This window comes from Narcine bancroftii, chromosome 2 (genome assembly GCF_036971445.1).
Source record: "Narcine bancroftii isolate sNarBan1 chromosome 2, sNarBan1.hap1, whole genome shotgun sequence".
Lineage (NCBI taxonomy): Eukaryota > Metazoa > Chordata > Chondrichthyes > Torpediniformes > Narcinidae > Narcine > Narcine bancroftii.
In genome coordinates this window covers 35,617,702-35,633,315 of record NC_091470.1, presented here as the reverse complement: position 1 = coordinate 35,633,315, position 15,614 = coordinate 35,617,702, and the positions used below count along the sequence as shown (strand labels likewise).

The window sequence follows — 15,614 nt, the reverse complement described above, 5'->3', positions numbered from 1 at the left end:
TTGTTAGAAATCTTACAATTGGCTTAATATATGTGGCTTAAAGCTGGAACAGATAAAGGAAATACACAAGTTGTACAAAAAAGATTTGTAGGATTCCACTGTCAGCATTACTCCCTGGTATCATTAACTCCCTGGGGTTTCTGTGCCCTTTAAGCCAAGTTAAGAACCAAAAACTTCTCATCTGTCTATAGCTTATTGCAAGGCTTTTTTAAAAATCTTTTTTTTTTCCTCTTGATGCTTTAAACCAGTTGTTCTCAAATTTTGTGTTGGCTCTGGCCTCCTTCAGACTCTGCTCAAAGTTTATGAGCCCACTTCCCTGTGAAGCAGTCAAGTTTAGATGGTTTCTACTGTACTTCTCTCCTACCAATTACGTTAAAAAAACATTAGAAATATTTTGTTACGTGAGGTGAAAAGAAAACAGATGTTATTCTGAGTGTAACATCTGTGGATTGTGATTCCAGAACAGACAGACAGACAAATATGAAATCATTCTTATTGAACATTTAGAAAAGAAGGAAACACAAATATTGCAAAAAGTTTAAAAAGATTTTTTGGAACAAAATGGTTTGTACACAATAATTCATTAGGGAACCTTAGCATAAATTCAGGGATGTGAAAACTTAATGAAGAACTTTAAAAAATAATTCTGACAAAATGAAAATTTTAGTGTGATCCTTGAGCTTGATGTTCCCGTGCAAGGTTTTTGATGTCGGGCTCCAAATCGGACAGTGATAATTGAAGGTCATCTCTTGTTGTGATATTGAGTCTGTTGCTGGATTTTGTCAAGGAGACTATTTTGCTGAACTCACATTCAACTAAGTATATAAAGGGAAAGGCAATGAAAAATATTTTGGCCTTCCCCATAGTTTTGGAAATCTACTTGGCAGATTACTTTTAACCCAAGTATCTTTTTTTCAAATTTATTGAACATACAGCGTTCATTTCTCTCACTCTGAAGATCAATCAACCTCCCTTGAATAGCTGCGTCAATATGGGGGGGTTCAAATTTATCTGACGTATTCAGATCAGATACTATCTATTGGGATTTTTCCAATCATTAAATTGTTCCTGCAGATCTGTGTGTGTTTGGATTTAGGTGATTCACATAAACAATAATGTCCTTGAGTTCCTCTGCATTCATGTTCAGATTTGGAAATTGTAAAAATTCATGATGTCTGATATTACTCCAATAGGTTTAGAGTTTTTTGAGGAAAGAAACAATGGCTTCCTTACTATCAGTGGGGTTACTGTGTTTACCCTGTAAGGTCTTGTTCAATAAATTGAGTTTGTCAGAGACATCTGCTAGATAAAATATGTCCGCCTTTGCCTCAATGGGTTTTCCTCCATGCTCGTTATGAGGAAGAAAGGAAACAATCGTGTCCCAGAGTGCTACTAAATGATGAAGACAATTTCCTTTGGACGGCCACCTCACCTCGGAGTGCAGCAGCAATAGCATCTGGAAATGTTTGTCATTTTCTTCACACAGCTGCTATGTAGAAGGTCTTGAAGGGGATGTGATTTTATAAAGTCTTTATGACAATCAAAAGCAAAGCATTTAAACATCCTCCCAAATTTTGAGCCACAAAATGCTCCCTACGGATGATGTATTGAACAATAAAACGGAAGGTAAAACATTTTTTAGGCATGTGATGAACCCTCTGTATCGTCCAATCACTGAAACGGCACCATCAGTTGGCACAGGCAACGAAGCTCTCGAATGGAATACTGTTCTTGTTCATGTAATTCTTTTCAAAAATAGTCCATCCCTTAGAATCTGTTTTAATCCTTCTGGATTAAACATCTCTTCCATCAGCTCGTTTCCATTCCAGAATCTGGCATAAGCCATGAGAAGAGAGTCGTTCTCTTGAAGCGTGGATTCATCTAATTGTAATTTCTTTGATTGTAATGAAATGAATTGCTTTTCTCTGTCACTTGTCATCTCATCAATTCTTCCACATGCAGTGGTATTACTTAAAGGAATTCCTTGAATACTTTCTTTGGCATTTAAGTTCATGAAGTCAGATGTTAATATGGACACTGAGTGCAATGTAATGAGCATTTCCACACCTAGCAATCAATTCACTTGTATGATGCAAGAAGGCCCTTTTCTAATTTCTGTGACATTTCAGTAATCATTTTTTTGAGTGTTGGCCTTTTGTTGAAATTATTTCAAAGGGCTCTGAAATAATCCATACACCAAATCCTGCTGACATTTCTTTATTTCTGAGGAACTCATGGATAAAATTATTTCTGAAAGTAACAAAAATTAACTATTTCAAAATGAAAGCACTTCTTAACAAGGGTCAAATGTTGGCTAAGGTTTTATGGAAAATAATGAACACTATATATCTTCTTCAACAAAAACCAGCAGAAGGAGACAGGCATTCACTATCCATCACACCCAAGCCAAATGAGGGCACTTGTGGATGCAAGAAATATGGAGCTAAACTTTTTGGCCTGCACACTTATTTCCTGGAATTGAAAGCAATAGAACAAAAGGGGTAAACTATGTGAAGGCAATTCATAGCCAAAGTTGGTTCCATGTCAGTCATACACAATTGTGTTGAAGCAAGGAACACTGAAACATTGTTTATTTTCCACATTTATCTAGGTCATTCTAGATTGTCTCCAAATGCCTCCAACCTTGAAAAAATATTGCATGGCTTGGCAACTATGCAGCAAAGCCTAGCCTGTGCCCCCTCCCTCCCCCCCTCCTTAAATCTGATTGGCTCCCAGGGGCTGTATGGCCCCTGTTGAGAATCGCTGCTTTAAACTTTAACCAATTTATAAAATCATCTTCAGTGAGCATGACTTGTTCTATGATGAATGGATAGTTTGAATTTGGCCCCTTATAGTAACCTGATCCAGAAGGTTTTGATGGGCCATATCTATGGAGAATTGTAAGTTTGGATATGGAATTGGTTTGTCCATAGAATACAGAGGAAAGAGGTGGAAGGGTGTTAATCGGGCCAGTGGCTTGTGATCAGGACTCTATGCTGTCACCAAGATCGTTGGAGTTGGGGACAATGTAGAGGGTTATCAAAGAATACAACAGGATGTAGATCAGTTGCACTTAGGTGCAGAGAAATGATGGAGTTTAATCTAGATCAGTGTGAGGTGTTGATTTTTGGGAGGGGGGTCAAATATAATGGGAATCTATTGAGTTAATGACAGAACTCTTAAAACTATATACAAGTCCAAGAAATATTTAATACCTAACCTAGACCATTGAGTATATCCAATGTCTTGAACCAAGAATTTTTAAAAAAGGAATTACTTAAAATTGGACTAATTAGTAAAAATCTATGATAACCAAAATGCTTTCTAATTGGAACCAAATTCACAATATATGTCTAACTACCAAATTATCAGTTAATTTGAAGAGCAAAAAAGGCAAATGTACTCCAAATATTAAGATAAGAGAATGTCTTTTAATGGATTTAGTCTCTAAGTCAATCCATCCTGAGGCACCTGAATATTCATTATGATGTATCCAAATAATGATATATCTGATGTTCATTGCCCAGGAATAATATCTCAGATGCCAAGCTCCCATTCCCCTTAGTATTTTGAAGGTTTTTTTTCAAACGGGATTCTTATTTTTCCATATAAAAGAGGAAATAATTGAGTCTTAATGAATAAAAAAAAGATTTAGTAGCAAATGCTGGGATAGCTTGAAAAATATTCAAGAAATTAGGAAGGATATTCATTTTAATCATATTAACCCTCCCTATTAACATCATCGACAGAGGAGACCATTGAGATAAGGATTTCTTAACCTGATTCAATAAAGTAAGAAAATTTTCCTTAAACAAGTTAGTGATTTTTCTAGTAATAGTAATAACTAAATAATTCAATTGTTTTTTTACCAATTTTAAAAGAGATTGAGGAATCAAAAGAGCGGGAAGAATCCAAAAGAAATTCTTGATATAAATCTCTCTCCAAGCCCTTATATTGCTATTTCTGGAATGAGGGGACCAATGGGCTTAATTTTGACTCTATCTCAATCCCATGTGGTTGCTTTTGCTTCCCTGATTACTAGAAGGTTCATTTTGCTGCGGTGGAAAGATTTTGTCCTTCCCACACAGACATAATGGCTATTGGATTTGATGGCAAAAAAATCAGGTGCTTAACTACTAAAATGACTGAAAGAAAATTCTCTTTGGGGGTTATTTCTACTATTATTTTCAAATTTTATTGATCAATTATTTTTGCTTTTTATCAAAATTCTTTTTTATTTTTCATTTTTTGAACTATTAGTATTGAAATTAGTCGACACGTGGCTTTGATTATAATCACTCAGATAATAGTTTGGGGTTAGCAACTACATTAGTAATAGTTTTTTTCTTTTTTTTAATCAACCACATGAATCATATGTATCTTGTTTACTTTTTTTTACTATCTGTAATTTTAATTTACTTTTACTTGAACTTTGTATCATATATATTTGATATTATTTTCTCAAAAACCAATAAAAAGATTGAAAAAGTAGAATTCAAAACTGTTGATGCACAGAGCAATATGGGTATTCAGGTCCATAGCTTATCGAGAGAGGCCACAGAAAGGATAGGGTGGTAAAGAAATTATGCCTGCCTTCAATGGCTGTGGCATTGAGTACAAAAGTAAGGAGGTCGTGTTGCACCAAATAAACCTTCTGTTAAAATACTGTATGCAATTCTGGACGCCCCATCACAGGAAGGATGTTGAGCCCTTGAAAAGGGTACAAAGGAGGTTTTCCAGGGTGAGCTTTGGAGAAAACATTGGTTGCTTTCTCTGGAGGAGGCTGAGGGGTGACCTTATAGAGGTCTATAAAATCACAAGAGGCATTAATAGGTTGGACAGGCAGAATCATTTCCCCTGGATAAAACCGTCACACACTAGAAGACGTGTTTAAGATAAGGGGGACGAAGTTTAAGGCGAACATTTTGTAGGTGCCTGGAATGGGCTGTTAGGGTAGAGATGGAAGCAGATATAATAATAGCATTTAAGAGGCTTCTAGAGAGACACATGAATTTGAAGGGGATGGATGGATATCTATCAGGGGCAAGCAACAATGATTTAGATTGATTTTAGGCATCATGTTCAGCACAGACACGTGGGTTGAAGGCCCTTTTCCTATTCTGTACTCTTCAATGTTATACGTTCTAGGATTCATGTGAACAAATAACAAACTTGATCAAATAAACCTGGCAGTAAAAAGAAAGAGGAGACTTCTACAGGTTCAATCATGACTTGTGGTTTCCTGTTCAACTGGTTTTAATGGAAATGAAGAGAAACATTGCTAAACAATTGAGTTACAGTCGAGGATATTTTGATATTGGAGAAAACCATGTAATTATTGAATCAGAGAAATTTATGACACAGAGAAGGCCATTAGACCCAACATGCTCATGCCAGACCAGTGTGTGCCACAATAATTTGTAGGTCAGCAATTCAACTCTTAACTACTGATCCAACTCCTCAGCCCATGATCCCTTGCAGCTAACATTTCCTTCCTTCAGCTCCCTGCATTGCCCACTTCTCACCACCTCTCAGTATCCAGCCTTGGGCCTCATGTGCAACTGAACCACTTAATAGCAACCAAACTATTAGTTGGCCTACTGCCATCCAAATACTTAACTTGCCTTTATTATCTTGGACAGCTGCAGATTGAGGAAGTGATGTCAGATTACAGGGAAGGATGAACTTCAAAATAATTGCAACTGACTCACAGGCAAAATTGAGGGAAATTCTAGGTATTTTTGTTAACAATGGCAATTTCTCATGGTCAGTAATCATATTCCCTTCTTGGTGAATGTATCTTAATTAAATAAACACCATTCATACTTCTTAACACCATTGTCTTGTGACTCATGTTGGAACCAGTTGTTGTTCTTCCTCATCCACAGGCATGATTCTTCAGTGAGCAGGCTGGGAACATGGGTGATTCAGACTCTTCCCCCCTCACACCCAGGTTGGGGGAGAAGTGACTCATCACTGAGTGCAGGCAGATGCTTTAGATTGATTTGCGCATCCCGTTCAGCACAGACATATGGGGCAAAGGACCTGTTCCTATGCTGTACTATTCACTGTTATATGATCTAGGATTCATTGATACTGTCATGTGAACAAAGATCAAATCTGACATCTGCCCCTTGCTGGCAAGCTGCACTAACTCACAGCAACCTTTGCAATAGCATCTCCATTGAAATAAAAGGTCCTGAGTGGAGATGCGACTGTGTTGCTATTGAGATGCTTCCACCTGTGAGTGGATCTTCAACAAGGGGACATAGTTACAAGATTAGGACTGAAGGGAACTGGAAAATAAAAAGGGGGGGCAAGGTCTGGGTTGAATTAGCAATGATTGTATTGAATGGCAGCAGGTTTGAAGGACTGAGTGGCCTGCTCCTGTTTGGTCTAAGATGTCCATGAGGCCCACTGTTCATCCTGCTCTCTGTCACCAACCCTGATATTCCAGTCCCTCTCTCTACTGCTGCTCCCGTCATCTCTCCTATCCTCCTCTTCAGCAGCAGTGCGTCTGAGAGAGTAAGTGAGGCAGTGTGTGAAAGAGTTAATAAGGGAGTGTGGCTTGGGCTGAAGACATTGTGCAATTTCCACAGAATGGTAACTGAGATAAGAGTTAGTTACATGAAAACACAGCTCATGGCTGCAGCCAAAGCTTTCAGGCTAACCCTGGAGAATAGTTAAAATGTAATTTTCCAAGGCACTTCTTTCTGTCTTGAGCACACTTCTTCATGACAAGTGAAGGAAGTTATTTGCAGCAACAATCTTTTATTTCAACATTTGAACTGTGACTGCTATCTGGAGTGAGATCAGAATTGTAGTAAAATGAGTTTCTGAAGAATGGATTAAATTAAACAAATTGCATTCTGTTTGGGATATGTTAAAATTTAATTTTTTTCTCTTTGGCTTGGCTTCGCGGACGAAGATTTATGGAGGGGGTAAAAGTCCACGTCATCTGCAGGCTCGTTTGTGGCTGACAAGTCCGATGCGGGACAGGCAGACACGGTTGCAGCGGCTGCAGGGGAAAATTGGTTGGTTGGGGTTGGGTGATGGGTTTTTCCTCCTTTGCCTTTTGTCAGTGAGGTGGGCTCTGCGGTCTTCTTCAAAGGAGGTTGCTGCCCGCCAAACTGTGAGGCGCCAAGATGCACGGTTTGAGGCAATATCAGCCCACTGGCGGTGGTCAATGTGGCAGGCACCAAGAGATTTCTTTAGGCAGTCCTTGTACCTTTTCTTTGGTGCACCTCTGTCATGGTGGCCAGTGGAGAGCTCGCCATATAACATGATCTTGGGAAGGCGATGGTCCTCCATTCTGGAGACGTGACCCACCCAGCGCAGCTGGATCTTCAGCAGTGTGGACTCGATGCTGTCGACCTCTGCCATCTCGAGTACTTCGACATTAGGGATGAAAGCGCTCCAATGGATGTTGAGGATGGAGCGGAGACAACGCTGGTGGAAGCGTTCTAGGAGCCGTAGGTGATATTGCTTTATTAAATCCATAAGAAACTGATCCATCTCTTAATGATTCCTCTTTGAGCTGGGAAGAGGGTTGAATTTACATAGATGGCTTAACATTCTTACATCAATCTTTACCTTTATTCATACTTGCATTAAACTTTCAAAACAATTAACTCTTATTGTCAGTTGTTTAAACAAATTAAATACCTGAGGATTCCTGACACAGGGGTCAGGCTTTAAACATCGACTTTCTTTTATGTCCCATGGGTGCGTATGACCTGCTGAATATCACTTAGCACTTTTGTGTATTGCACCAAGGCCCAGCATCTGCAGATTTTCATGTTTAAATACATGAAGAGCTGTTTTTACTCCTACCACAGTGTATCAGCACAGCACAGTGTTCAGTATCTGTGCTTCTGATCAGGCTCCATAAAAATCCTTGGCTTCTTTTGAGGGTGGCACAGTTAGCATAGTGGATAGTGCAAAGGTATTACAATGCCAGTGACTGGGGTTCAAATTTGGTGCTGTCTGTCAGGAGTTTGTATGTTCTCCCTGTGTGTAGATGTGGCACCCAGAGGGGTGCTCCATTTTCCTCCCACCATTCAAAACATACCCGGGGTGTGGATTGTGGAGGGTCATGAGGCTTCTCTGTCTGAAACCAGGTGGGAATATGGATTGTGGAAGGGCACGTGACCTCTCCATCTGGAACCAAGTCAGAAGTCGCATCACATGCCAATAAAAGTTGGACTCTGCCCACCCATTAGTGCACACCTGACCATTGGCCCCTTCAAATCACTTAGTGATTACCTGGGCTGAACTCCCCAGCTTACTGCACTTTAAAAGCCTACCATGTGCAGCAGATCATTCTCTTTGCTCCTTGGTCCTGACTACGAACGCTGCTCTACACCAGGTCATGACTGTAGACATCGCTGGAGGAGTCATTGGTAAGGTGTGCACTACACTGAGAGTGGAACCGTACTATTGTGTGGGGTATATGGCATTGAGCTGTATCCCATTGGAACAGGAAACGGGAGTATATGTTGAAGTACCTGCCTAGTAAAAGTGTGCTGAATATTACTGCACATTTGTGTGAGAGAGGAGGCCGATCATTGTATCTGAAGTGACTGCTGACGTTATTATGAAGTGCCAAGTGTTTTTTGGTGTCTTCTTGTTAGCATTTTCCTATGTGTGCAATATAAGATCATCCTTTGTTTGTTTAATTTGTGTCTGGACTCGTTTCTCTGTAAACTCACCAAACCTGATTTGATCACACGTAACAGGGTGTAGGCCATTTGGATGTAATTGGGTGGCATGGGCTCGTGGGCCAAAAGGGCCTGTTGCGTGCTGTATGTCTAAATTTAAATTTAACTACTTAATTTGCCTCATTTTATCACTTGCGGTGCTTGTGTATTCATATTTAATGATGTACGTGGATGTTTCACTAAATTCCACAATTTCGCACCACCACTTTTCAATCGTTATGTTGTAGCGGCGGCTACATTGCTCCTGCAATAACACACACAACCAGACGGGTTGAGCTCAGTGAGCAGACTAGTTTATTGCAGGCTGCTGGGCTATACTTATACTCCCAGTCCGAACCTGGCTGAGAACCGCGCTGGAGGGCGCTGACGTCACCTGGGCGTCACGTGGTCCCCCAACGTGGATTTCTGAGACCCGTGCTGGAAGGAAGGGAAAACCCCCTTGCCCGACGGCGCCATTTTGGCCAGCTGCCCCACCGCGTGGCCAGTTCACCTGCCTCGTGGTGAGCCGCCACAATGTCTTCTTTCCTCTTGCTCTCTTTCTCTCTCTCTCTATCCTTTTTTCCTCTGTCTCCTTTCCTCCAGCTTAGTATTCACAGAGCCACCCCCTCCCCCAATCAATTCTCCCCTTTTCCTCTCCCGTCCTCCTATCTATGTCAATTATTGATCTGTGATCCTTCCCCTGCCATTTCCTTCCTTCTCCCCAATCTTTTAATCCAGATGCCTGCCCTTTTAGTCATACCTTGAAGAGCTCAGGCTCGAAACGTCGATGAAATACCTTTACCTCCTATAGATGCTGCGTGACCTGCTGAGTTCCTCCATCATTTGTGTTTTTACTTTGATCATTGTGAATTATTTTTAAATTTTCCTTCAGTCACAGAAGAATGCATCCATACTTCCTTACATTAAACTATATTACTGTGTTTTGAACATTCACTAGGGTTAGTCTATATTTTAAGTTTTTTTTTAACATCAACACTATTTCTGTCCCTCTAACTTATCTCCTGTCATCTACAACTAACATATGCATACTTCTGTGTTTATGTACAAAATGTGTAAAGTTTATCTGAAAATATTTTCATGATATCTCAGTGGAGAAAAAAAATATGCAGTCCCATGCTGTGAATACAGTAAAATTCCCGTTATCCGGAATTCAAGCAACTCGCAAAAAAAAACTGTAGAAATTAAATGGGTAAAACATTGGAAAATTTAAAATTAGCGCCTCCAATCACGCAACATGCCATCTCAAGCAACTGGCAAATTCATTTATCCAGTATCTACTAATACCCATAGGTGTCAGAAACTGGAGAGTTTTACTCTATTAACTAGTATTTATAAAAATAGATCCAGTTTCATGTAATTTATACAATTTTAATTCTTCTTTGGCTTGGCTTCGCGGACGAAGATTTATGGAAGGGTAAATGTCCACGTCAGCTGCAGGCTCGTTTGTGGCTGACAAGTCCGATGCGGGACAGGCAGACACGGTTGCAGCGGTTGCAGGGGAAAATTTGTTGGTTGGGGTTGGGTGTTGGGTTTTTCCTCTTTTGTCTTTTGTCAGTGAGGTGGGCTCTGCGGTCTTCTTCAAAGGAGGTTGCTGCCCGCCAAGATGCACAGTTTGAGGCGATATCAGCCCACTGGCGGTGGTCAATGTGGCAGGCACCAAGAGATTTCTTTAGGCAGTCCTTGTAGCTCTTCTTTGGTGCACCTCTGACACAATGGCCAGTGGAGAGCTCGCCATAGAACATGATCTTGGGAAGGCGATGGTCCTCCATTCTGGAGACGTGACCTACCCAGCGCAGTTGGATCTTCAACAGCGTGGATTCGATGCTGTCGGCCTCTGCCATCTCGAGTTCTTCGATGTTAGGGATGAAGTCGCTCGAATGAATGTTGAAGATGGAGCAGAGACAACGCTGGTGGAAGCGTTCTAGGAGCCGTAGGTGATGCCGGTAGAGGACCCATGATTCGGAGCCGAACAGGAGTGTGGGTATGACAACGGCTCTGTATACGCTTATCGTTGTGAGGTTTTTCAGTTGGTTGTTTTTCCAGACTCTTTTGTGTAGTCTTCCAAAGGCGCTATTTGCCTTGGCGAGTCTGTTGTCTATCTCATTGTCGATCTTTGCATCTGATGAAATGGTGCAGCCGAGATAGGTAAACTGGTTGACCGTTTTGAGTTTTGTGTGCCCGATGGAGATGTGGGGGGGCTGGTAGTCATGGTGGGGAGCTGGCTGATGGAGGACCTCAGTTTTCTTCAGGCTGACTTCCAGGCCAAACATTTTGGCAGTTTCCGCAAAACAGGACGTCAAGCGCTGAAGAGCTGGCTCTGAATGGGCAACTAAAGCGGCATCGTCTGCAAAGAGTAGTTCACGGACAAGTTTCTCTTGTGTCTTGGTGTGAGCTTGCAGGCGCCTCAGATTGAAGAGACTGCCATCCGTGCGGTACCGGATGTAAACAGCGTCTTCATTGTTGGGGTCTTTCATGGCTTGTTTCAGCATCATGCTGAAGAAGATTGAAAATAGGGTTGGTGCGAGAACGCAGCCTTGCTTCACGCCGTTGTCAATGGAGAAGGGGTTCAGAGAGCTCATTGCTGTATATGTAAATATATATTTTCTCCTCCTAAATATTGCTCATTTCAATATTTGTGATATTTCACCATTGTTCTTTTAACTGATCTATCAGAAGGAATGTGAAAATCTCTCAACCAAGGGGACCTTGAGGAGTTAATCATTTTCAAATTGAACTGTTTTCTCTATTGCTATGTACTTCTCCATTTAGGAAGCACAAGAACCAATTCCAAAAGAGAGTTGAGTCTAATATGGGTGGAAAAACTTAATTAAGAGTTGGGTTTTGAATGTGGCATTGTTCATTCTAAAGACTGATACTATGTTGCTTGTTGGTGGACAACTATATTTGTGAAAATAAAGTAAATCCTTTGTTTAGATTCAAAGGAAGAGACCACAGATTTGTAACAGAGCAGATGTAATGACAGAATTGTTACAACTTGAGAGGAGAACATGCAGCCTATCACTTTTAGTTGTGCATTCCAAGAAGCCCCATCTCTCTACTCTTTCCCCACAGCCTCGCAAGTTTTATCTAGTTTTAAATATTGAAAGCCAAAATTCAAAACTCTGCCTACCTTACTTTTTGGGCATTGCATTCCAGAGCATATGTTGTTAATAACTTTTAAGTATATATAGAAGATGTTTATATTGTAAACTCTGTAGCCTCAGGAAATCTCAAATCACTTCATGTTTTGTGAAGGAGAGTTTGAAATGTAAAATACACTTGCAATGTAATCACTCCCTCAGTGTAGCATAGCAACTAATTAGACCCAGTAAACTTCTATAAACATCAGTTCAATAGTAACCAGATAATCACTTGTTGCCAGAAGTAAAACACTAAAGTTTGTTGCCAGCGTTTGTTCATCTTTGAAAGAGACGTCCAGTGTGGAATAGACCCTTTGGCCCATTGAGTCTGTGTTGACATTGGGCTAGCACAGGACACAGGAACAGGCCCTTTTGAACTAATCCCATCTGCCTTAAACCCTAGTGATCTCAGGAAGAATATAAAAACTCCACACCAATGTTGGAGGTTACGGTTGAACTCAGGTCACCGGAGTTCTGAGGCAGCCAGTTTTTGTTAGTTGCACCATGAGAAATAGTGCCAGAAGAATTCCAATCCCCAACCTCTCTGTCCCTCATCTAAGAGGGCAGAGGCGCATCCATTTAGTGTCTCGTCCAAAAGATGGCTCCTATGATAGTGGAGCACTTGGATGGGTCAGATACAGCAATGAGTTCTCTGAACCCTTCACCATTAACAATGGCGTGAAGCAAGGCTGCGTTCTCGCACCAACCCTATCATATATTTCGGGAGCGAGGTCCAGTAATAAGTCACAAGTTTACTGGTACAGTTCAGTAAAAATATTTTGCACTTTTTTGTGATCTCTTGCAGGACCGGCTTTTTTTTGTGATGGAGTATGTAAATGGTGGAGATTTAATGTTCCAGATTCAACAAATACGGAAATTTGATGAAAACCGTGCTCAGTTCTATGCTGCCGAAGTTACCTCAGCACTCATTTTTCTGCACAGTAAGAAAGTTATATACAGGTAAGGTTAAAATCTGTGTGACCTTCCTTAGATGATGAATAAGGTGACTTGCGTGGTTTATTGTCTGTGAATGATTTGGATGGATAAAGATTTCTAATGACGATAGAGTTCATTTCTATTATGTCTCTTGTAAACTGAATGAACATAAATAAGTCTTTCATCATAGCGGCAGCTACACGAAATGAAACTCGCAACCACCCCGCATAGGCGGTGACGTCATCATGCTCGCCCAAGGCACACACTCTGTTCAAACTGTGCAGCACGGAGGTCCCCCGAAGGCACCATCTCCTCGCGGCTGCCTCACCAGTCACATGCTGGAAGCTGTTCGCGGGACCGGTTTGCCACGAGTATGTGCGTCGCCACACAACCCCCCACCCCCACCCCGCAGAACTGGCTTATGCGACTCGCCACCTGGGCGGCTGGCCTTGACGTTTCGGTTGGGCCATTGCTACCGGCTGGCTTAGGTCCAGGTGAGCCGCATTGAGGCGGTCGACCGTGGACAGTTCCCTCTTGCCCCCAAGGTCCAAGGTGAAAGTCTTGCCTGATCGCTGCAGGACTTTGTAGGGGCCCTTGTAAGAGCACTGCAGGGATGCAGTGTGCGGACCGTGCTTGATGAAAATGTACTTGGCTGTGTCCAGCTCCTTGGGAAAACAGGACAGCCGGCTTCCATGGTGGGATGGAGGAGGGGGAGCTAGTGAGACGAGCTTACCCCGTAAGTCTGCCAACAAGGTCTGACCCTCTGCTGTGGAGCCAATGTCCGGGCCGAAGAACTCCCCGGGTAGCGACAGCAGTGCGCCGTACACCAACTCTGCGGATGATACCTGCAGGTCCTACTTTGGAGCCGTTCTGATGCCGAGAAGAACCCAGGGCAATTCGTCCATCCAACTGGGACCGGTTGAGGCGAGCCATGAGGGCTGACTTTAGGTGTCGGTGGAAACGCTCCACTAGGCCTTTGGCTTGGGGGTGGTATGCAGTGGTGTGGTGGAGCTTGACCCCCCAAGAGACTCACCAACTGTGACTAGAGGGCGGACGTAAATTGAGCACCTCTGTCACTCGTCATGTGCGCCGGGACCCCGAACCTGGCAATCCAGTGGGCGAGTAGGTTTCTGGTGCAGGTCTCGGCTATCTGATCTACGGACGATCCCTAGTTCCTGCAGTCAGGAGAATTACTCCTTAGTCAGTTGCAGATTCTCAGGGGGCAACTGCCTGGCTTTGGCATGGAAAAGGGGGCCCTGGGTCGAGATGTGATGGCAGACTCCATGTTGGGGCATGGCGGGAGTGAAGTGCGGTTGCAGGATGGAGGGAAACTCGTCGAGAATACAGGAGTACTCGTCCCTGTGGACGCTGAAGGAAGCTATCCCCGGATCGCACGCAGCTGTGGCATCAAGGCAGATGAATTGGAAGGTGTGGGCATTAACCAATCGCTTGCCTTTGATGTCCTCCAACAGGCTGTGCGCCCGGAGGAAATCGGCCCCCAACAGTGCCGTGCCCACCGAGGCCAGCACGAATTTCCAGCAGAACTTGTCCTTTCGGATCTGGATCTGTGTTCTTCGAGTGCTGGAAGTCCTAATGGAGGATCCATTGGCCACCCGTAGGGTAGGGCCCTGTGCTCAGGTGTGGGTCTCGAGGGCTGTCGAGGGGAGCGCGCTCAGTTCAGCTCCGGTTTCTACTAGGAACCGTCAGCTGGTGGATTTGTTGGTCACATGCAGGAAACTGTTCACATGGCCAGCCGCCGCAGCCTTTAATGGCGGCTGGCCGAGTCGTTTCCCTGAAACGTACAGGGCTGCCTGCACTTGCGGACTTGAATCCCCCAGCATTGATGGTAGAAACACCAGGTGGGGTGGTGCTCTTCTGGCTTGTGCTTAGGGGATGCTTGAGGCCGACTGGGCCCTGGGCGGGTGATCTCGCTTGGTCCGCCAGAGGACGTCTGTGCAGGCCGCGACTCATTGTGGATCGGAGAAGTCCTCAACTGCCAGCAGGAGTTGTATGCCCTCAGGCATTTGTTCGAGGAAAATTTGCTGGAAAAGAAAACCGGGTTTATGATCCTCTGCTATCGTCAGCATCTCGTCCATGAGGGCAGGTGGGGTTCTGTCTCCCAATCCATCCAGGTGTAGGAGTCTGGAGGCACTCTGCTGTAGGGAGAGGCTGAAGATTCCGAGGAGGAGGTTCTTGAGGGCAAGGTATTTACCTTCCTCTGGTGGGTTGTGGATGAGGTCGTCCACCCTGGCCGTGGTCTCTTCGTCGAGCACGCTCACAACATAGTAGAACATCATGGCATCTGATGAGATGTGTCGGAGACAAAACTGCGCTTCCACCGAACCAAGTGTGTGGGTGATGTGTCTAGAAGGGGGTACAGTTTCACAACAACTGCATTGATCTCTGAGGAATCCATAGCGAGAGGCCAGAAAACCGTCTGGACTCGTCGGGGTTACCAATGTAGCGGCAGCTACACGAAATGAAACTCACAACCACTATGTTGGAGGTTTCAACGACTGTTTGATTTCAAACTCCGTGCGTGCCCCTTTAAGGGCAGGGTGAGCTCTGCCCCCGCGTAGGCGGTGACATCATCACGCTCGCCCGAGGCGTGTGCTCTGTTCAAACCACGCAGCACGGAGGTCCACCGATAGTGCCATCTTCTCGCGGCTGCCCCAGCGGAGGTACTAGCGGGACCGGTTCGCCATGAATATGTGCGCCGCCACATCATCTCGTTTTCTCTCTGAAGGTTTTGTAGCCCTTTATCACCCTTTGAAAGCATTTATCACAGTGTACTGAATGTTTGCAAAGTGTAATAGCT

At 43.3% G+C, this 15,614-nt stretch overlaps 1 protein-coding gene across 2 annotated transcripts in view; it reads left to right on the top strand.

Moving 5' to 3' along the window:
- Positions 1 to 15,614, top strand: part of prkcha (protein kinase C, eta, a) — a 263,102-nt gene that overhangs the window by 194,904 nt on the left and 52,584 nt on the right. For both annotated transcript variants that reach the window (XM_069916270.1, XM_069916269.1), the window contains exon 10: positions 12,666 to 12,820. In XM_069916270.1, the coding sequence (XP_069772371.1) occupies positions 12,666 to 12,820 (155 nt within the window). The remainder of the gene's footprint in view (positions 1 to 12,665; positions 12,821 to 15,614) is intronic.